Source organism: Simochromis diagramma, unplaced genomic scaffold (assembly GCF_900408965.1).
Source record: "Simochromis diagramma unplaced genomic scaffold, fSimDia1.1 OVJJ01000514.1, whole genome shotgun sequence".
NCBI lineage: Eukaryota > Metazoa > Chordata > Actinopteri > Cichliformes > Cichlidae > Simochromis > Simochromis diagramma.
The window spans coordinates 1,194,891-1,218,830 of record NW_024387346.1 but is presented as its reverse complement, the minus strand read 5'-3'; the positions used below and the strand labels follow the sequence as shown (position 1 = coordinate 1,218,830).

The window sequence follows — 23,940 nt, the reverse complement described above, 5'->3', positions numbered from 1 at the left end:
ACAAGTTTACCCAAAAGATCAATTAGACAACTGCAGCTGATTCAGAACGCTGCTGCTCGTGTTCTCACTAGAACCAAGAAAATAGAGCACATTACTCCAGTTCTAAAGTCATTACACTGGCTCCCTGTAGCTCAGAGAATTGACTTTAAAGTGCTTTTATTAGTTTATAAATCTTTGAATGGGTTAGCACCAGAGTACATTAGGGATCTGCTATCATGGTACAAACCATCTAGATCAGTCAGGTCCTCCAGTTCTCGTTTATTGACCGTCCCTTGAACCAGAACTAAACATGGAGAAGCAGCTTTTAGTTTCTATGCTCCTCACATCTGGAACACACTATCGGGAGAATTTAAAGCTGCAGAGACACTGAACTCTTTTAAGTCTAAAATTAAAACTTACTTATTTAGACTTGCTTATGAGTAACTGATCCTATTATGGCTCTCTACTTCTTTGTTTAAATTTTTTCATATAAATTATTGTCTTGATTATTGTTTTATTGTAAATGCTTTCTTGTAAATGTTTTCTTGTATTTTACTTTTATAGTGTTTTGTGTTTTATTTTAATCATGTAAAGCACCTTGAATTGCCTTGTGCTGATAGTGTGCTATACAAATAAAATTGCCTTGCCTTGCCTAAAAAGAGGTGAAAAAGCTGAAAATTGTACTGAAAAGAGGTGAATCAGCAGAATTTTTTTTTGCTGAAAAGAGATTAAGAAGCAGAACTTTGTGCTGAAAACAGGTGAATTAGCAGAATTTCTGCAAAAAAAAAAAAGAGGTAAAGAAGCTAAAGTTTGTGCTGAAAACAGCTGAAGAAGCTGGAATTTGTGCTGAAAAGTAGTGGAAAAAGTGAACATTCTGCTAAAAAGGGGTGAAAAAGCTGAAATTTGTGTTGAAAAGAGTTTAAACAGTTGAACTGTTAACTGATTTTTTTTTTTTTTGTCATAAGCGGGATTCGAACTCCTGCTCTGAGAACAGCTGCTCATCTCACTGAGCTAAAACATGGCTCAGCCTGGCAAGCAAAACTGGTGATCACACTGATAATGTGGTCCCATTAAGCAAAATTGGCCCAAAAATTGAATAAAAAGCTTAATATCTCAAAAAGTATAAACGTTATTAGCATGGAAAGATATAGCTGGCATTAGCAGAAGGAGCAGAACAGTATAAAGTTTAAATCGGTTGAAAACTGAGGGAGTAGTTAACCAGCAAAGGTCTGAGCAACTAGAATAAGGTAGAATAAAGTTTAAAGAGAAACAGGATCTCACACAATTAAATGTTTCATACTCACTACATTATACAACCAAACAGAGGGAGTACAGCAGATAGTGGAGTGTGTTTTTATGCATAAAATATCTTCCCACACATTCATCCAGTGACTTGGATGATGGTTAGCGCCCACTTTGCCCACAGTAGTGTAAATATATCCTGCCGCAGCATGGGTGTCTCCGTGGTTTGATAGAAATGGACATTGCTGTCCTCTTGAATCAGAAGATTTCATGGGCAGCTGTCAAAAGTCATGCTCTTAACCCTGAGCTCGATTGGCTAGGACACACATGCAAACGGATACATCCGTGAGCAACACTCTGTGCACCTACGTTCCACATCGACTTGAACAGATGTTCAACTTGTGTGCCAGCGTGATCCAACGTGTGTGTTTATTTTTGTGTCTTTTTAGATCAGTTTTCCCCATTCATCCATCGTTCAGAGTGCTGGCCCTAGCAGAACCCCCTGTCGTGGGGAGTGCAGGCAGCAACAGCAGAGCTCAGCAGTGGTTGGGCCCCGAGGTACTCACTATGTTCCTTTACCACAATGTCATGCCGCTGGCCAAAGAAGAGGAGATGGGCCTCATACAGGGACTGGTGAGACATGCAAATACTGAGACCTACTAAAAATCTTGGATGGGTTTCAATCTCAGTGACCTTGACCTTGGTCAAAGGTCAGTGGTCAAGTTTTGTTAAAATCCTTTGAATTTGATAACTGGAAAACAAGGCGACGTAGGATTTTGAAATTGATCCCATACATGTGTCTCTAGGAGGCTGAGGGGTAGCACTGGTGTTTGCCAGTATTTTTCTAACTGGAAGACAACGCCTCTGTTTCCACTCTCATCATAAGTCCTTCTTGGCTTCTTTTTCTTCTTTTGTTTTTAGGCTCCTAATGTACCGATGGAAGGAGCAGAGCAGCTACTGCACCTCGCACACAGTCTCCGCAAGACAAATGACCCCACAGTAAGTGTGTGTGCTTTACATATGGCAGCAGTTCCCAAATGGTGGGCGGGACATGAACATTATTACTGCATTATTATAACAGAATTTTGGGTTTACTTCACCAGACCTAGCATGTGACAAACTACAGATACAGGTAAATGGTAGTGGAGTTTTGAGAAACCTCCCAAAATACAGGTGTTGTTCTCGTTCCAGGTGGTGTAAATGGATGTCAGAAGTGTACAGTCCAACAATCACGTGTCAGATTGCAGATATTTTTTCGTGCAGATATAAAGGTAGAGATGTTTGGAGGCTACTCATGTATGGTGTCTGTTGCTAGGCACAGTCTCTGGCCTCGTCTCTCTCCACTAGACAGCTGCTAAGGATCTGTCGCCGTCTCTCTCAGCACCCTGAGGAGAGCATCACTCACGCAGTTAATAAGGCTTGTCTCTCCAGGTACACACTTTCTCTCTCTCTCTCTCTTTCTCTCTCTCTCTCACACACCCACACACACACACACACAAGCTGTCCAGGGTAGACCCCACATCTCACTCTGTGATGGCTGGGTTAGGTTTCAGCAATATGGATAGACAGAAATTAATGTTAATATTTGATTTGTGTGTCATAAAAACAAGGCAACTGTGTGGGTTTTTATTTTGTGCGTGTGTGTGTTTTAGATTCCTGCCCAGCCTGGCCCGTTCCTCTCTTCAAAAAAACCTCATGAACTGCTCCATACAGGATGCAACAGACCCCGCTGATCGCTCTCTTGATTATCCCTGTGAGTTCCAGTCACTTAGATCAATTAGATTTAAAATGGTATATTATGCGAAATTGTGTGTTATGTGTTGTTGACATAACACAGGCTCATCCCTTTAGTTAGGTGTCTTTTTTGTTCTTGAATGATTCATAGAGGACCGTTAAGATTGTGACTCAAGACTTCTGCACAGCACTGTATACCAGCAGAAGCACAAATCAGTTCGCTTCATTTACATACAGCAATAAAGTCTTTATTGTACCAATATTACGGAACATAGGTTAATAACTGAATATAGAACTGTAACCCCCCTCCAAAGGCAACCTCAATCGCTTATTCTACAGAAATGGAACAATGCACGATAAATGACAAATAACTTGTAAAGCTGGTAACTGGAAAGTTTTGTCTCTTAGCATTCATTCTGAACTTGTGATCTGTTTCCTTGTAAAGAATAAATGTCGACTTCTACTGTGTAGACATACTGGTAGCGCAGGCACATGTATTATTTAAAAGATGGAAAGCAGGATTCAGCTGGCCTCAAAGAAAACAAACAGCTCAACCCAAAATAATCTCGTCTTCTGACTCACAAGCACCTCTCAGCATTGTCAAAAATCAGGTTTGACTCTCTCATTTGACTCATGCATGCAATTATTCTGGTTATAGGTAAAATGGATGTTTTCCAAAGCACTAATAATTTGAACAGTGGATCACTTGAGTGTGTGATTAGTGTTCTATTGTGAGTTGGCATGTGAGAGCTAGGAGCACCACTCATGTAAACCAGTGAGTGGGATTATTATCACTAAAAAGCTGGTGACAAAATGCTCAGTGACAAAGCAGCTAATGATGCTATTGGTAGGTAAGATCAAAACATAAAATAAAAGGATGCTGTGGAACTCCATGGATTATTTTTCTTTGTCTTACATGTCACAATCCAGGATATTTACTACTGGGTTACTAATATTGGTACATGATTCTTGATGCTCATTTGATGCCAAAACAAAATGATTCTTCCATGTTTTTAACCTCCTTTGTCAAAAAAGTCGTTTGAATCCACTAACTTGGTGGTGGCATGTTGTTTACTTAAAATGTTGGCACAATGCTTTGTTAGCAGGAAATGTTGGGTTGGTTCCTTAGTAGCTTGCTAATGTCACTATGAGGTATGACATTCATTAGATTATGCTCAGTTAAGCATTTCTATATTAGCTACTGCAAATATTGTAACTGATGGGGCAAAGCTGATTTTAACCTGGCACAGCCAGCTGTCTCATACAAAGCGCCAATGTGTATTTCAGGATAACATAAGAAGGATAATTCTGTGGATGTTGTTGAATGTTGAATTGAAACTCATCCACCTGGAATTCTTAATGAAACTGTAATTCCATGCTTTTAGCTGCTTCATGAAATTTGAGGTATTTTCTCCTTTGCTTTGAAATTAGCAACATTAGCATTGTTTGTGTATAGCCCTGTTGCCTTTCTTAAAGCATGGGCAGAGATTTTGCAGTAGCAGCATTAGTTACCATCTTCTGCCTGCAGTTTCCCCCGTGCTTTTGGGTGTATTGCTCCTTCTTCAGCATTTAAGGACACTAGTATGCTGTCCCTGTCAGTTCTGAGAGAACTGCAGCTTCAATACACGTGCTGCCTGCAGTACAGGCAAGGTACCTAAACAAAAACAAAAAAGCAATAGAAATGTAACGTTTCCGAATTTTTGCCAACTACACTGATACATCTTCTAGACATGAATGACAGTATCAGATTTCTGATATGCATTATTCATCCATATTATGTTATGAATGTTGATAGTTCTTCTTTTCCACTGGAAGAATATTTCCTGTTAGCTTTGATAGTCGTGCATCAGCACAATCTGACATCACACCAACTTTGTATTCAGCAGCAGCAGGTTAAAGTGTCCAATGTTATATTTTCATCAAAGACTGTACTTAAAAGATAGACCTAGCCACCATGGCGTCATAGGTTTCTGGAGCGTTAGACTTGGATTTTATTTTATTTTTGAGCCAGAAGTGAGAATATTTGTACAAGATGGTGAAGTCCTAAGGTGTCCGCTAATAATAATAGCATTTTACTCACCAAAGATAAAGCACAAACTTGGCTGTACCACACAGCACGCCCGATTATTATTTAGACAATTCAATTAAACAGCTCCAGAAGGCACCAGTACTGCAAGCACTCTCTCTTTTTTGACAACAGCATAATAAAACTGTAAATTCTCTTTTTTGTGTCCCACCCCAATATTTTTAGTGGCTCCCATATGGCCACCCCAATAATTAAAAAATTCTGGAGGCACCTCTGTCTCACATGCGTTTCTCTCATGTCCAGAAAGGTTTGGGCATGGGCTGCATGTGAGAAAATGCAGTTTTATTGCAGTTTGTACGGTCAAATCACTGCATCTCAAAGTCTGAGTTGGGGTAAAAGGAACTATTCCCAGCATTAGTCAGTCTAAATGAAGAAGCCCATGTTTATGGCCCACATTGCTGTATTTCTACAGGTATGGTAAAGGACGGTGTGTTGACCATTGGGAGTGTCTCCGCTCCCATCTACAATGCTGACCAGAAAATGAAGGTTCCTGACGTGCTCTTCTATGATAATCCCCAGGTAAGCTGTGAGAGGGCTGGAAAAGACTTTTTTCAGTCTCAGCACATGACCCAGATTTGATCACATAAGTGCTAAGGCAGATTACAACCAGTAAAGCGTAATCTGAATTTCAATTGCTCTTTTTTTTTTCTCCCTCAAACTGAGAAAGCTTAGCTCTGCAGATTCACCACCACCCAGTTCAGGCAATCATACACCAATGAAAACACAGCTCTGTCCCTTGTTGTCATCGTTATCATACTTGCCTTTGTCAGATTAAAGTTTTCATTGTGTAAGGATTTTGCTTTTAGTTCCGGTATTAGCTGATATTACCTCTGGCCATGCTCTTTCTCATCTGTGTTGGACCCTTATCAGATAGTTTTAGAGATGCTAATCTGGCCTGGCAGTAACATCAGCCCCAATACACTGTTAGCGACCTCTGATTGGTTGGTATTGGGGGGTTTTATGGTATAATAAAATTCTTAACTGTCTGTGTCGTCGTGTGTACGCCAGGCATGATTACTGCTGAATGTTTGGTGTGATAGACATTGAGTTTTGGTGTTTAAATAGGATTAAAAAAATTTAAAAAAGCTTCCTCCTGATGGACTTTGTGTTTTTCAGTTTTTAAAATGTTCAGTTGCCAAAAATACAAAAGTCACATCGGCTTCAGGGTACATGCTGTGGGGGTGAAAATGGGCAGAACTCCAAGTGCTTATCTTTCTTTTCAGATTCTTCACAGTCCTACTTCTGTTGCTCTGTGCTGATTGATGCTGAGTGGTAACAAATATCACAACTCAAGCAGCTGAATCTGAATCAAATCTTTAAATGCAGCAAGTTCCATAAATTTTGCCTTTGGTATCCCGTTCACAGATCGCTTTCCTCAGCGGATAAATCAATAGGTTTTTGTTTGGTTTAATGCTAGTGTCTTGTGCCTAATCCTTGCCTTATTGGTGACATTACTTGCAGTATATCCAAAAAACAACCAGCCATGGTAATGATACTGTGACATCCTCTGGCAACACTGATGATTTATCTCTTTCTTCATGTCCCCATTTTGCGCTTTTTCCTCTGCCTGCCCGTGTTTTGGTCCGAAATAAAAAAGGTGGAAGAGGTTGAGATAGGATGGAAGCAACGAGGATGACCTACTTTATGAATGACCTGTTTTCTGAGCAAACTTTGTTGTTTTTAATACATTTTAAGCTGATTTATTCTCAACTGTAAGCAGTATTGCTCTTTGCAACATCCATCTGGGTTAAATTACAATCTGAGCTACTTGTTCAGCTGAATATGTGTTTGCTTAAATATCTCTGCAGCACATGATGGTGATGGAGGACATGCTGAAAGACTTTCTGTTAGGAGAGCACCTCCTCTTAGTGGGAAACCAGGTGAGTGATGTTTGAAAGCGTATTAATTTCACCATATTGTAATTTCCTCTGCCCACGGAAAAGAACCCTGGGCAACCTTTGGTCCATTTATGGTCAGGATTACAAACCCACTTTTTGTCATGTAAAATAAACAGAGGTCAGATCTGTGTTTGCAGACCATGGTTTTGTCTCATTTCTGCAGTAGTGGATTTTAGTGAAGTAGGCCACCCATGTCAGCTCTGTTCGAGCATGGAGGGAAGAGTTACGAAATAGACTCCCTGCGTCCTCATGTCACCCTCCAACCCTGCGCAGTCACAGTTCACATAAGGCATAAGTAACATAAGGACACATGCAGCAACTCCTTGGGGGACACTCTGTGCCCCCAGCGTTGTCCAACTGGGCAGGGTTAAAGGGAGGATAGATGAGGATGGATGACTGGACATGGTGTGCTGTGAGCCCAGAGGAGTGTTTCTGTGTTTGTGTTTATTTGTGCGCTTGCATATGAGAGGGACTGAGTGGCAGAAGGCATTTGCAAATCTGAGTGTGTGACCATGCACGGTCCACGCTGAGGCATTACGAGCTGTCAGAGCGACTTACTGGACATCTGACAGACTGGCCGAGAGATCCGACAGGCTCTGTGGGATGCCGGTGGGAGTCCCGAAGAACAGCCCCTGTCACAGCAAAGCACCATCAAAATTAGAGGGATGCAGTTGGGTCTTCCTCTCAGTCCTGCCTCTTTGAAAGTTGAAATGGATGCTTCTTTCTATCTTTGTGGTCTAACTACAAACACAGTCCACATATAAAGACTGATGATGATGTCCCTCCACAGGGTGTTGGCAAAAATAAAATTGTGGACCGGTTCCTGCACCTTCTCAACAGGCCCAGAGAATATCTACAGCTCCACAGGTGAGGAGAATCACCATAGCATCATTTTTCTGTTGCTGTCCTAGCCTTTTTGAAACCAAACTTCATGAGCCAACTAAGAAGTCTCACTGAGAAATAAAGGTACTCTGCACCCCCAGCCACAGCGTAGCTCCTCCACTAAGCATACCCTACGGTGTTTTTCTTTTTGACTCTAATTGAAATCATGATTTACTAATGATTTATGTTGCCAGTGATAAGATCTAAAACCAGTTACTGAGACCATAAACTCATCAGTTTGATTAGATCAGAGAGCCTAAATTTTGTTTTCCCATGGATTTCAGCACAAGTAGCCTTATTTTTGGAAGCAGAGAAGTCATTCTGGAGACTTTTAGTTCCAGAAGCTAAGTTAAAGTTTTATAAGGTTCATGTTTAGAGTAGTGGTTCCCAACCAACAACTTTCTGCTTCAGAGGGTACTGCTGCAGTAACAAGGAGCTATGTGGAAAGATTATGTTATGTAATCTGAAATTCATTTTTTTAACTGAATCAAGAAACCGAGTTGACCAGCAGAACAGTTAAGAGACACTTATCTCTTATCATTCACATTTAGTCATTAATCTCTGACTCTCTTCCATAGTGTGTCTTTTCACCTGGCCCCCTCCCTTCACCCCCAACTGGTCAAAAAAGATGGCTGCCCCCTCCCTCAGCCTGATTCTTCCTGGTTTCTTCATGTTAAAAGGGAGTTTTTCCTTCCCACTGTTGCCAAAAGCTTGTTCATAGGGTGACGTTGGATTGTTGGATTTTCTCTGTTATTGTAGGTTACTTGAAAATTGTAAACACATATGCAATGGCAAAGAAATGAGTTGAAATGGCCAGCCAACACAGTGGCAGTCTCCAGTTTAAAATTAGTACATTATATAGCTCCAAGTTGCGCCAATTTCCTCAAAGTGCTTTATAGTGTAATGGTAAAGATTCTACGATAATTGAGAGAAAACTCCAACAATCAGATGGACCCATCCAATGAGCAAGCACTCGGGGACAGGGGGGAGGAAAAGCTCCCTTTTTAACAGGAAGAAACTACCAACAGAACCAGGCTCAGGGAGGGGCAGGGATCTGCCTGGCTGGTTGTGGGTGAAGGAAGACAGACAAACATGAGAGGTGTGAATGAAGAGCTTCTTTATTACAACACAGTTGTTGGAATAAATCAGATGGACAAAGAAGACTTCCCTGCTCAGTGTGTCTGATGCCACTTTTAATTTGATGTTTTAATGTTTTTTAAAGATATGTCACTAAACTTTCCTGTTCCACCAAAAGCTGTAAGGAAAAAGCCAGTATTTTTCTTACTACCTTGGCAGCCTTGACCTTCTCATATAAGAGCATTAAAATTAATTTTTTTTCCTCAGTAAATTAGGCCTTTCTTTCCCAGAACGAAGACTTTACATGGACAAACTAAAGAAAAGCCTTTTCAGTCTTTGTTAATCCGGGTCCCCTGGTTCTATAAATACTCACATGGTGACACCATAAGAATTTTAGGTCAGGTTCTTGCATTAATAGATTGATGGGTTGCTGTTGACTGTAGCTCAGATCATGGAGCCAAGAGATGGGCCTCATTTTGATCTCGGCACTTATAAGAAATCAATGACTCTGATGGAAGCTGAGCAATTTACTGGAGAAAAGTTTAATTTTGACGCCGGTCAATTCTAGATCAATAACATATTCAATATCATTCTTAAGGCCAGATTTTTCTACTGCCTGTGCGTGTGTAGTTGTTTAAAGTCATGTGAAAGTCAAAGTGGAGCTGAGCATGGATGTGGCCTGGTTTGCTACTGTAGCAGCAGCTAATATTAGACCAGGGCAGAGGCAGAAATATCTGCCTGTGGCTATTGGGAGCCTGTGTGACTGAAGGCCTACAGAGATGTGGCTCAGAAAAAGCAAGACACATGCAGCCGGGCCAGGAAGGAAACTAGGACAGCTCCTGGGTCAGATATTGTGAGATATCGAAGAGCAAGCGAGAGGAGATGTTCAGAGGAAGAGAAAATTTTGGGCGACCCCAGGGAGTTATAGTTGTCGGGGAAATGTTCAGTGTTATGATTGTGTGGCTGGCCTGTGGAAAACAAGTACAGTGTCACTGACACCTTTTTTTTTTTTAGCTACACTGCATCTACACTTATCAAATGATAGTAACAAATGTTCAAGTAAAAAAAGCACTACGAGAAACATGTGCAAGATCTGATCACCAGAGTTACCCTTTCAGTTCAACAAGACTAAGTTTAGCCATTTCAGTTAGGAGTTACTTTGAACTTGTGTAGAAGAATTAGTAACCAGAACCTGTTTTGCCCTTTTTGTTCTTAATACAAAGCATTTCTGAGTGTAACTTAAGCTTATGGGGCAAGCAGGTGAGCACATGCAACCAGGCTGAAATGAGGCACCATGGGTTCATATGCGACCCGAGTCCCCTTGCTTTCCTCTCCACTCTCCATTCCACTATCTAATGAAGGAAAAGTCCCCAAAAAACTCCTTAAGAAATAGAAAGCATTTCTAAGGGTGCACTTTTTTTTCTAGCACTATATAATTAAAAGAAAAAGTACAATTTGTTTGTCTAATAAAGATGTGCTGTGCTTCTCCCCTGCTGTGCATGTATGTGTAGCTAAAGTCCTTCTAATGCCAGTCTTGCTACTCAGCAGCCATCTTTGAAACATGCCTGGGCAGTTATCTTGAAACGCTAAATGAATGAGGAGAGAGGGTAAACATTCATTTGGATGCTAACAAGGGTATAAACGGCGCATTAGAGAGTCCAAAGTCAAGGCAGATTGTCGACTGGTGTGCATTGTGGCTTGTTGCACCAAAGCACTGAACAGGTGTAGAAGTAATTCACATTACAGCAAGGCTTAAAAAGTTTTTTTTAAGTACCTTTACCCACATTTTTACTACCATAATTAGTGTTGTGCTTACGGGTTAGAGCAACAACATGACAGCAGATATGTTTCCCATTACCTAGCCGTCTTTACTGTCCACATGGATTTCTGCTCGGAATTCTTTGAGCCTGTTTCCTCTTATGTAATGGCTCTGTTGTAACCATCTTCTTTTTTCGTTATATTTTTTTGCCTCTGCAGGGATACAACAGTCCAGACTCTGACCTTACAGCCCTCGGTGCGAGATGGCATCATTACATATGAGGACTCCCCTCTGGTCAGTTAGTTTTTTTTCCCCCCATGTTCACAGATGCCACAGATGTATATTGTGGTAGACATGATCATCACCACAAATCAAGTTGTGTTGGAATCGTTTTATTCTGTATGGTTTTATTTGTTTTTGCCACATAGAAAGCATGTTCTTATTTACCTCAGAGTTCTGGATGTTTTGTAAGGTACAAGTACATTTGAAATGTAACTCAGTCAGTTTAATTCTTAGTGTGAACTATTAGAAGTGTTCTAAAAGCCATCTTTTGTGATGAAGAAAGCCTGTGCAGAGATTTGAGAATTGGACTAATGTGCTCAACTGTTTTTGTGTAATTACAGGAATCTAAATGAGCTGTAGCTGTCTGATGGAGTTTTAGTAAGACCCATAAAGACACTGTTACAATAGTCCACTAAAAAGAAATCTGTGCACAGATTTACTTATTTTTGTATCAGTTTTAGACAGACATCCTGCGGATTGTGAATGTGTAGGCCAGTTTGATATATGTATTCACCACGTGAACTCTTTCTATCTGGGACAGCATCTTCATCATCAGCTTTTTCACAACTGTAACAACAGACATCCATACATTTTTGCTATAGTTTTAAGATTAAGGTTAATAGGCTGATTTTTTTTAATTGTCTTTATATGACTATCGATATTTAGGTCAGTCAATAATTATTTCAAGATTTCTTGCCTGGTTTGAGAATTTAAGCAACATTCGTCTAGATAGGTTAGAGACTTTAATTCTTTTTTCTTTAGAGGTGAAAAAAAATATACCTCAGTCTTTTCTTTCAATTTCAGGAAGTTTGGGCACATCCACTCATTAATTTCAAGTGTAGGGCTCAGTAGTCCTGAGGTGACACTGATGTGTGCGGTGTGAATAAGAATGAAATGTAATATGAATGTAACATCTGAGATAGAGAAAGGGTGTATATGTAAGTATGAAAGGTCCAAGGATGGAGCTTTGAGGACTCCACATCAAAATCTATTTATATGTGTATACACATGTAAATATATAATATTATGTATAACAGTATGTGAATGCTCAGGGACTGTCATTGGATTCCACTTATGATTACCAGTGATTTGTCTTATTTTCTGGACTTTTTAGTGAAAGATACAAAAGCATCAATAGTGTATTGCATTTCTGGGTGCAGTGGCACAGAGTTGTGTGTGAACATTATTTGCTTTTTTTTAATCTCAGAGAAAGATATCCATCTTGGCCATTTTAGATCAAGATTTTAAAAAAGGATTATTTTGCTTGACAATGGCAGCCCTCTTAATGGTTTACTCCATGAAATACATGAAAATAAAAATACACAATAGTAGCTTTGTTGTTCTAATCGCCAGCAGAGAAGAAACTGTGGTATTTGTGTCTCCCATATGCCTAAGAACTTTCTCAACTTATGTGTCGAATAAGCAGCTTTCATAGGAGCATATCTGATGACTTCTCAGAACACAGTGTCCAGAGCTTTTAGTACATTGTGATGCACACCTACACAATCCCAAAATTAGGACTACTTAGTCAAATAAAATAAGTGGAAAAAACCTGTGAGGGTGGATTGTGAATGTGTAGGCCAGTTTGATATATGTATTCACCACATGAACTCTTTCTATCTGGGACAGCATCTTCATCATCAGCTTTTTCCCAACTGTAACAGCAGTTGTGCTTTTTTGTTAGTCAAATGGCATGTGTGTGTATGTTTGTGTGTGTTGTCTGTGTTCAGGTAAAGGCAGTGAAGTTTGGCCATGTGTTAGTGATAGATGAGGCCGACAAAGCTCCTACAAACGTCACCTGCATTCTCAAAACCCTGGTGGAGAGCGGAGAGATGATCCTGGCTGATGGACGCAGAATCATCTCAGGTGCACTCATACGCACATTCATGCATGCACACACCTTGACAGCAGACATGTCCCAGATACAGAACGACAACTGTTTTTACGACGAATTAAGGACTGCATGTACTGCAAGGCAAACACGAGTGGAACATCAGATGCAGGCCACTGAAGGAAGCTTAGGATAAAAGCCTTTATGGACAGGTACCAACAGATTTTGGATCACGCTGCTCTGTAAACATTTAGTTTTTCCACATATTCCCATGTAATCACATGGGCTGCTGACAGCTACTCCATTCCTGAGAGGCTCATCCTCCTAGTGGAATGTAAACGCAATCTTGAGACTTCATAAACACGACCTTCAGGCTGTCAGCGTAGTAGAGGTGTGTGTGAAAATCTGTGACACAAATTAAAACACAGAGTAAAAAAGGAGATTCATACAGAAACAGACTGAGATGAAACTGTGCTTGTTTTGGTCATGTGTAGACAACAACTGTCTGTTCCACAGGTCCACGTGAAGCCGAGGGGAGGCCTGACACCATAATTATGCACCCAGACTTCAGGATGATCGTCCTCGCTAACAGACCTGGTTTTCCTTTTCTGGGCAATGACTTCTTTGGAGCTCTAGGTACCCAAAAACACACGCACAACTGAAACCGAGGCTTTTCCTACTACATTAATACCCCAACACATTAAAAATAGATAAACACTTAACCTTTTTTTTTGCCCTGGGTATCGAATATTGTATATGGAGAGAAACACATTAAATTCTGTCTTGTATTTTGTACCAGGCGATATTTTTAGCTGCCATGCTGTGGACAACCCGAAGCCCAAAGCGGAGCTGGCTATGCTAAAACAGTATGGCCCCGATGTTCCCGATGCTACGTTGCAAAAGCTCGTGGCAGCCTTTGGAGAGCTCAGGTCCTTGGCCGACCAGGGTACCATCAACTACCCCTATTCTACTAGAGAAGTGGTCAACATTGTCAGACACCTCCAGGTAGGAAGACACACTGAAATACGGTACATACTGACTACCTTTTATTAATAATTCATAACATTTATGCGACCTGAATCCTGAACTGCTAGTGCTTTAATAATGTTAGAGAGTCTCCTCAAAATATAGCTGTCTCCAAGAGGAGAGAGGGTGTCTGTGCTTTGGTCCACTTTCAGAAGCTTACAGCTTAAACATACAGCTAACTGTCAGTTAAAGGGATCAACGGTATCTCCATGTTTTTATCCTCCAGTAAAGTGGCGTTACTTGAGTGAGAGTTCAAAAAAATCGAATCTATGTTTTAGCTCTGTTCCTTTAAGCCAGGTTTCTTCTGATTGGCTATCAATGATAAAAAAAAAAAGAGGTTTGAGTAACAGGTGGGTGGGGCTTCCGCGCCCCCTCTATGCCTGAGATGACCATATTAAATATGCCCCCTCTCTACTAGGAATGTCACAATACAGGAAATGTAGTAGTCTGTACCTTTACCAATATAATTAAGATATTGCATGTACTTAAACCTGAACTTTGTTTTGAAGAAAAAAACATCTAAACAAGAAGGATAATACTTTGGATGTTCTTACTATATGTAACAACATGTGTTACTAACTCAGTTAGTAACATATAGTAACTATATGTTACTAACTGAAATTTTGTCAACTTGAATTCTTTGAACAGATGGTTTTAGGTCTGTCACTATACTGCAAGTATTTCCTACCTGGGTCTGAGAAGCATGATAGGATTGTTTGCATATTGCCCTTGGTCATCTGCTTCAAATGAAAAGTGCTTCCATACCAAACTCTTATCTTTCTTATAACCATGTCAGAGCAGAGCTGTGACAACAGCTGGACTAGTCACCATCTTCCACTGCAGTTATTGCTGTTCCTTGCACAGTTTTTCTTGAACTTGTGGGTGTCCTTCTTTTCATTCATCAGCATGACTAGAACATTGAGAAGACTATGCTGCCCCAGCTGGTACATGTACTATCTACTGTACCTGTAGTACTAAAACAAAAAAAAGTATTATTATAGAATTTTGGTATCTAGAAATAGCAGTATTGATGTTCGTGGCATCCCCTCTGTTACATCAGACAGAGCTACAGAAGTGTGAAACAAAGCATTTAGAGCAGTCTGACGTGTGAACCTTTGACTCATGTGGATTACTTGTACATAGCTTTTTTTTTTTTTTTTTTAATTTAGAATTTCCCAGAAACAAAGAAAATACAGTTTTTAAATAAGAAACGTAATATAAAACAACCTATAAGAACACAAATAAACATCATCTAGTTAAAAAAAAAAAAAAAAAAAAAAAAAATATATATATATATATATACTTGTACATAGCTTAAACACATTACTTCAAACCTTGACCATGTTTTTATAAGAGCATGCACCACTGGAGCGTTATATACAACCTTGGATCTAAAATGGTTTGTATACTGTGTAAAATGAAATTAAAAATAGAAATCATCATTTTATTCAGAAAATATATCAAATTTTTAAATTAAGACATTTTACTATTTAATGAAAACAAATGAGGGCATTTTGAATTTGATAACAGCAACACGTCTTTTAAAAGTTATGATTAGGGCAATGCTGGAAAGGTAAGTGGTGCTATTGTAGAAACAGACGGCTGGCGGAACATTGTGCAGCTAATTGGGTTCATTGGTTAGTAACATGTTAGGGTGTAAAAAGAGCGTCTCAGAGAGGCAGAGATTCTCAGAAGTGAAGATGGGTACCAGTGTGCAAAAAGCTAATATCTCATCATCCTCAGTACATAATGTCATCAGAAGAGTCAGAGAAACTGGGGAAATCTCTTTGCCCGAGGGACAAGGCTGAAAATCAATAATAAATGAACATGATCTCCAGGCCCTCAGGCAGCACTGCAGTGAAAACAGATGTGATTCTTGGGGTTCAGTAACACAGTTCACTGTGCCATCCACAAATACAGGTTAAAGCTCTATCGTGTGAACAAAATCCTGAAACACCACTGTTGTCTCTGGGCCAAAGCTTTTTTAAGTGAAAACTGTTCTGTGGTCAGAGAAATCAAAATTTGAAATTCTTTTTGGAAAACATGGACACTGCGTCCTCTGGACTAAAAAGTAGAATCTTATCATGGCTCATTTATTGGCAGCTTGGAAAGGTACCATCCATACTATAAGGTAAGTACAGGTTTTACCACAAGATCCAGGTGTCTTTTTCAGGAAAAGCCTTGCGTATTTCAGCTAGACAATGATAGAAAGCATACTCCATATATATTATAATGGCATGGCTTCATAATAGAAGAGTCAGAGGGCTTTCATCAAATGAAGCATCGTGACACAAAAATAGGACCAAGAAGAACCAGGACCGTTGAGCAGCTAGACTCTTATATGAGACAAGAATGGGATAGCGTTCCTCTCCCAAAAGTCCAAGAGCTCTCTTCTCAATTCCTAAACTTTTAAAGACTGATGTTAAAAGAAGAGGCGATGCTACACCGTGATAAAAATGGCCCAGTCACAACGGTTTTTGAGACCTGTAGCTGCCATCAAATTCAAAATGCTCTTATTTTTTTTCTTAAAATGATACTTTTTCTCAGTTTAAACATTCAATATATTTTCTGTATTCTCTTGTAAGTAAAATGTGGTTTAGGTAAGATATGCAAATCGCTGCATTTTTTAAATATACATTTTTCACAGTGTACCGAATCTTTTTGTAATTTGTGATGTGTATATCATAAAGACAAGCATAATGGCTCCGTCTTAAATTGCCCGATGCAGGACTGTGGTTTCCAACATTAAAATAATTAGTATCATATGTTACATTGGCTGTGCTCTTAAAAGGAATTTTCCAGTCCATTCCATAGGAGCTTAAAAGTCCCTCCACCCTCATTTGTCATGTCTTTCTTTCTCCGGCCACCGATTCCTCTCTTTAACCCTCTAATTTCCTAGTATTCAGAGCCCACAGATGTGCACCACAAACCGACTTAGGAGATAGGCGAGATGATCATCAATATGTCATCAAAGCGACATATTTGTATAGTATAAAATTGCTAGACTTTCTTCAATGAGTAGATGTTTTGTTTTACATTTAGAATGATATTTTACAAGGTTTTAGAAGTGATTGTCACCATATTTTCAAATCTTTTTTGTCCCTTTGATACCATAGTCTTTTGAGCAGCTACTCTGTTTTCCACCTTCAGACGAACAGTATGGAGCCACATTACAGAGCGCATGCTGTTTACATTAACAGTCTCCCACCATCAATAGCTATAAGCTGCTGTTTACCATCATCCTCTCAGCTCAATCATCTGGAAAAAGAAAAGCAAGTGAATGGCTGCATGCAGAGCTGTCACATTACCATGCCTCCTTGTGGTTACATTCTTCAGAAATGTACACGCTATAGAGCACAAAAAGGACAGACTCCAAAAGAAGAGAAGGAGAGGGGATTAAGCATTAAAGCTTGCACTATAGATCAACAGTTTAGTGTACAGAGACCAGCTCATATTTGAGTGACCTCCCAGTTCTTTCATCCATCACCACCATTATTGATGTCTGAATGACTGGGTGTGACAGGGAATCATTTCAATTTAGCTGTACTCTAAATAGCTCGTTTTATGCCTTCATTGCTATTTTAACCTTAATTTATACCATCGTGATCGATGCAGCCCAGTGCTCTATAGTCAGCTGTAACCTACTGGGAGAGACTGCTATTGACTGTGCAGCGATTCACTGGACTGTATAAGTACACTGTAATATGGAGGCTTAAAAGTGCAATTATGGTCCTAATAATGGCATGAAGATTACTCACATCAGAACTGAAGATGTATTGCAGTAAGGAGTTGAAAGGGCAGGGGATGCATTCGTATTTGCAGCTATTATGTTAATTTCCACCTTGCTGTCAAGCACTTCTATGCCTGGAAATATAGTCTGAAAAATTTCTGAAATATTCAATAACTGTCAAGTACTGAAAGCAGCTATCAAATTAGATTTGTAATGTCTGTCTTTACTTCTCCCCTCATTGCTTATTCATAATACTCTAATCAGACAAACATGGTATATTACACTTATTGTTCATATTTTTTACATTACCAAAAACAGATCTTAAAAATAAGTATGTTGGTAAAGCTGTTAAATATTCAGTGTGCACACAAACAGTTCCAAACCCCTGTGCTGGTTTGGTATTGTAAAAAAAAAAAAAGAAAGTCTGTCACCAAAATCTTCACTCCAACAATTTTTTAGGTTGTTGTCTGCTTATATAAAAGAAAGCATCAGAAATCTGCTGTTTTAAAAAAGACCATTTCTTCTTTCCTCTATTGTCTGTCATACTGTAAATATATTCTTCCAGTGGTGGATTCTCATATTAAACTGGCGTAAGTATCAAATATTGAAGTCAGCATGTATACAAGTAATCCAAGGACTGCTCTAAGCTGCCAGGAAACATCACTTGTACGTAGGTAGTATCATTCTCAAATGTGCCACCATGTTTGCTTTGTAATACAGAAAATGCTTTTAGGCATTAGAACTGGAGTCTGTAATTATCATCAAAGACGGAGCAAAGATGCTGTTGTCTGTCATTGTTCAGAGTTTAGAGATGACTAATCTTCGTTTCTTATGTCTTATCCCAAACTTTCCCTGCGTTGACCCCTGTTAAGGAGCTGAAAATCATATTAATTTTCCTTGTCTCTGTCCCCTTTTCCATAACTCCCACCTCCCACCTGTCATTATCATTGTTTCTCCCCCTCCTACTCTCTGTGTCCTTCCTTCCTCTTCCTTTTCTTTCCCTGGTGACCCTTCCTCTTTTACTTCCTCTTCTCTGGCCTTTCCTTCCTACTCTCCTTTACCTCCCGCTAGAAATTTCCCGATGAGGGTCTGGCCAACGTGGTGAGAAACGTCTTTGACTTTGACTCATATAACAAAGACATGCGGGAGGTTCTAATTGAAGCACTGCACAAGCACGGGATTCCCATTGGAGCCAAGCCCAGCTCTGTCAAGCTGGCTAAGGAGTAAGGCATCGGGAGCACAAGATGTTTGACAAGACACGCGCACACACACACACACACACACATTAGAGGCACATCAATTACGTGACACACACACAGACAGAATCAGATTGTTGCACAGTTAGAACTGGTCACAGAGCCTCACAGGGGGATAATAATAGCTGGATGGACCAAAATACATGACGAACACATAGTCAACGATGGAGCAGATCAAGATTTGGGGTTTGTCATACTATAAAAGGTGCTAGCTGATGTGTGGCGCTGCTCAGAATGATCGCAGAGTAGAGCCTTATCTCGGGTCTTTATCAGTTCCACAGAGGATCCGTTTTTCTTGTTAATCCAAACCTTTATCCCTCATAAAATTAGAAATCTGTCAGAAGCGGTTTTAAATAATGGAACCTAAACTTGTCATTACTTGATTTGTTCAGAGTTTATCTTAGCATGTCAGCTATTTTAAATATATCAAAAACTATCGATGCTTAACACACAGTGGAAATATAATCTAATATGATGCCCATTCAGATGTGAATAATCAACCCTGCTAGCTTCCTCAGTCTGGTAAAGTGATGGCAGACGTGCACAGTGTACAATATTTGCCGTGCATGCAAGATGCTCTTCTCCATTAGTGCATTCTTCACGGTGCTGCCCCTCCTACACAGGCCCCCGGCACACAAATCTGTCTTCTGGTTTGGAGCTGGCTCTGAACGCTGCAAATGAATCACAGAGAAATGTCTCTCTTATTACATATTACAAAGAGATATAGCGAAATACTTCACTAAATTAGTGCGATGCGAGTGGAAGGCACTCTGTAGTGAGCTGAGCAACTCAAAGATGCAGAAGACATGCAGTAGTAATCCTGGCCATGCAATCTTTTAATGCATAGATTTTTCAGCATAATTGTTCCCCCGGAGTTTGTCTTAATGCCAGTGGTTTTTGTTGTGTTGGTAGTTTTGTTGTTGCCTTTCAAAGAACCTTTCCAGAAACTTGCCAGCTGAAAATGGCTTGTGAGAGGTCAGCGGTTTCAGGGACTGTTCCACGTGAGTGTGTGACTGTCAGGCATCATTTTGTAATTTTAAAATGTTGTTGACTGTTGGCATTGAATTCCTGAAAGGCTTGAACTCGGTTGATGCTGCCTTGAACTGTATGAGTGGTTTCTATTAGACCTTTAGGCTTTCATGAAGTCTCCACAATGCTTCCTGAAGTGTTAAATAAACAAAGATCTATTCTTAAACCTATTTATAAGAAAAATCTATTCTGAAATCAACCACATTGCCTCACAATGTACAGCTTTGTCTTTTAAATAAAGGAAAATATTTGTTTCTTCTGTCTCCTGTGGTTTTATTTAAGTATCACATTTATAAATACACGTTCATATCTCATTAACAAGTAAATCCTGAAACAAACAGGGCAGAAACAAGTATTTTCCTGTTATGTCTGTACCGACATCAATCCAAGTCGTTAAATTACTCTTCTGTCATCACCCATCTTAAACACCTTATCAGACTAGTTTCTCTACCCACATCACAGCAAACATTTGTCCCTTAGATTTCAGATTTGGAAATGGAAAACAAAGAGTAATTTCTCTTTCTGCTTTTCCATTCATAGAAATGCTTATGATTAGAGAACTGTCCTCCAGAATTTTTTTTTTTTTGTGGTACTGATGCATTTTTCACTCCACCTGCAGCCAATAAGATCATGGCCCGAGGCCAGCTGTGATTCATGGGAAAACCAGTGGACATCTGGTCAGACACAAACACATAGACACTTGTTCTGAATATGTTGACTTTAGCCTTTCTTGAGACAATGGGATCACATTTCAAAGTCTTTGTTTTAAAAATCTAGCTTGTAACAGGATAAGGCTCACATCTGAAGTCAGTTTGCAGCAGCCACGTTGAGCCCTTAAGTAGGCTGAGTTCATCTTAATTGATGTGGGCAAGCAAAATCGTTTCCCATTTCCAAAATGAGAAATCACAACATCAGTACACACACCCAGAAAAAAACAAAAAACTTCCATGCATCTGTGCCAGTACTTTCTTATTATAAATTACATTTTGCAGGCCTTACAGTGGAGTTATCATGTGACCTTCAATTTTTAGGTTTCCCCTGCCGGAGGTCAAGATGACAGGATATTGGACCATAAACCAAGGTGGCAACACTCGACGCAAACTACTGTGTCCCACGGACACACGGCCCATAGATGTCAAGGTATACACATGAAGACAGATTATTACAGTGTGATGCCCCACACTTCTCGTGTATTGGACCAGTACTTAAAGTGAGTGTCTGTGGTTATCTTACATTCCTCCCAGCTACAAAAGACTGACAGCAGTGAGTTTTTAACGTAAGAAATGTATCAAGATGTTCATCCACAACCCAAATGGTTCCTCTGGTTACATTGCTTATCAAATGTACTCTTTTAACTCTTTCGCACTTAAGCTGCAAGCAGAACACTAGAGTGTTCCATGTTGTTGCAATAGTATGACTTGTTTTGATATATTGTGAGTACGTGCGCACTGCTATAAGTGTCTGACGTCTGTTTCCAGGGCCCAGTGTTTCTGCGTGTCCAGAAGTACCCCTGCAACAGGCAGGAAAGCAGGGCTTTGAGTTTCACTGAAGAGAAAGCCCACTGGCAGATTCCCATGAATGAAGTTAACATCATCTGTGACGTCACCACCAAAGATGGTATTATACAAGCAAACACAAACTTGCGCACGTTATTAAGCAGTCCCTCCTCGAGTCTGTGTTATCAGATGTTCTTTTCTTTGTGATGCTTTAGAGATTTCAGTGGGTGAAGCATCATGAAGTGAATAAGGTGCTATATACAGGAAGGAATAACAACAATAAAAAACATTTACCCTAGGCCTCAGTGTGTGTGTGGACAGTACAGGATGAAGCAAGGAAACTGTTTGAAGTATGTACTGGAAACAGTGTGCAGCTGTGTAAGGGAGAGGAAAAGCACAAGATATGCAGTGACAGTGATCATAAACTGGAAGAAGACAGGATACCATTAACATGACATAATGAAGAATGGATTCATGTATTTAAAAAGTAATTAGACCAATAGGAAAATCACTAACGACAGAACAACATTTAAAAAAAAAAACACCTGGAAATTTAACAAGGTAATTAAAAATTCCTAATTATAGAATTTTTAGTAAAATTAAAAACAAAAAGATATTAGAAGAGATTGGATTTTTAATACTGTTTTTTTCCCCTGAGTTATTGGTTCTTGAGTTATTAAGGATGGAGTTACTGTTACAACTTTTCAGTAATTTACAGTTTAAAGTAGTTGGAAACCTACCACGGACACACGGTTAGACTTTGCGCCATGTTTGTTCAGCTGTGGTGCTACTCTGCTACATGTGCTGCAGGCAGTGCTGAGAGGACGTAACTCTGCTTAACAAACTATGTGATGACACCATTTGTAAATCACCCCAGATGTCTTTTTCTGCACCATGCTCTATAAAAGAGACAATCACAAGTGTTACATTGATGCACAAGGGTGGCTGTTGCTCAGGAGGTAGAGCAGGCTATCTACTAATCGGAAAAGTGGTGGTTGGATTCCTGGCTGCTCCAGTCTGCATGCCAAATATCCTCGGGCAAGATACTAATCCCATTAGATACAAAAGAACTTAAACATAGAAGAAAAAAGTGCTGGAGTGAATGGGTGAATGAGGGATCTTATATTAGGTGCTTTGAGTGCTCTAGAAGAATAGAAAGGCGCTGTATAAGAATCAGTCCATACATACTGGACAACATATATCCTCATATCTTTGCAGTAAGTCCATACTGGCCGATGATATCAACTAACCAATATATAAGAAAACATAGAAGTTTATAGAAGCTTTATATCAGCTTTAGGTGGCCTAATCAGAAGCATACTGAAAAGCACCTGTCAGACTTCACATTGGAGGTAAAAAAGAAAAAAAAACAACCCTTTAAAGCAAGCCTCACACCATGCGAGCCATCTTAAAACACCTGTATGCACTCAGTTGGGTAGCTATTTTGAAACTTTATCTAAGTGTATTTAGATTTATTTCAGTAGTCATCAGGATTTACAAACTTTACATTTACAGAATTTCCTTAAAAATCCGATTTTAAACTTCAAAGGTTTGCTGAATTCACCCCCAAATAAGTTTTTGGTCCCCTGCAGAATTCTTTCATCAGTTCAATCCAGAATCACTTGAGTGCCATGTGTCCATTATAACATCGGTTGTGTCAGAAATCACCCCTACAGTGTATTTATTAATCCCTATATATGACCACCCCTAATTTCAGATTGTCACCATTTTGCATCGACACCGACAGCTGCAGAGTAACATTAGTCTATTTAATTAGCACCTTGCATTCTGGGAAATGTACTGCCTGTTGCAGTAGCTCAATTCAGAGAATGCATTCAATCTTTGTTTTGACAGATGTGCTGTATGTGGCCACCTGTAACCCAGTGTCCCTGTACTCCATGAAGGAGCGTGGGGAAACTATCGAGTGCATAGAGCTCTACGATGTCTTCCCCAGGACCATCAGTGGTGTCTGGCAGCCCTTTGTTACGGTTGCTCCACTTGGGAGTCCACTGGATGGACAGGTGGTGCTGCACGAGGAACAGGTTGGCAGACAAATATATACACATGTACACAAAGACATGTTTGCATGATTAGATTGCATTAGATCGAGTGAATGAAATTAATGTACCCAATGAGATTTTCATTGTTAATGTTACACATTTTCACCACAGCCCAATGGCCGTTTATCCAAACTGCTCTAAATGCCTGTTCAAAGGGAAGTGGGGTTTGGGGCTTGCTCTGTGCTGGCATTTCTCACACGCTCCCTAAAAGGCTTGTAGCTTGTAACACTTAACATACCTTTGGACAAGGTGACATTTTTCAGTTTTTGCCCACTTTGATCAGTTTGTACATTTTGCTATGTTATCATGATTTCAGTTTTCAACCATAGACTGTATACAACAGTATGCAAAAGTATTTTGATGACCATCATGAGGTTGAAGTCATTATGTCAAAGTGTCTGGCTTCGCTAGCAGGTTGATTCATATACAGTATGAGTGCATCACACAAATAGATGTGCTAGCACAAGGTACTCCATAAAAAGGAAACACTGGATCATCACAGTATAGCACAAAGTCAGTTAACCTTCAGGGATATCTCTCTGTCCAGTTAGGAACCATAAACCATTATGAATC

The 23,940-nt window shown here is 39.7% G+C and overlaps 1 protein-coding gene across 1 annotated transcript in view; it reads left to right on the top strand.

The window, feature by feature from the left end:
* The window catches only part of vwa8 (von Willebrand factor A domain containing 8), an 80,280-nt gene that overhangs the window by 27,475 nt on the left and 28,865 nt on the right, over positions 1 to 23,940 (top strand). The window contains exons 15-29 of the mRNA XM_040006763.1: positions 1,671 to 1,854; positions 2,143 to 2,220; positions 2,537 to 2,652; positions 2,874 to 2,974; positions 5,454 to 5,560; positions 6,850 to 6,921; positions 7,730 to 7,806; positions 10,876 to 10,951; positions 12,670 to 12,805; positions 13,287 to 13,406; positions 13,570 to 13,775; positions 18,598 to 18,749; positions 20,843 to 20,951; positions 21,290 to 21,428; positions 23,162 to 23,349. Of these exons, the coding sequence (XP_039862697.1) occupies positions 1,671 to 1,854; positions 2,143 to 2,220; positions 2,537 to 2,652; positions 2,874 to 2,974; positions 5,454 to 5,560; positions 6,850 to 6,921; positions 7,730 to 7,806; positions 10,876 to 10,951; positions 12,670 to 12,805; positions 13,287 to 13,406; positions 13,570 to 13,775; positions 18,598 to 18,749; positions 20,843 to 20,951; positions 21,290 to 21,428; positions 23,162 to 23,349 (1,861 nt within the window). The remainder of the gene's footprint in view (positions 1 to 1,670; positions 1,855 to 2,142; positions 2,221 to 2,536; positions 2,653 to 2,873; positions 2,975 to 5,453; positions 5,561 to 6,849; positions 6,922 to 7,729; positions 7,807 to 10,875; positions 10,952 to 12,669; positions 12,806 to 13,286; positions 13,407 to 13,569; positions 13,776 to 18,597; positions 18,750 to 20,842; positions 20,952 to 21,289; positions 21,429 to 23,161; positions 23,350 to 23,940) is intronic.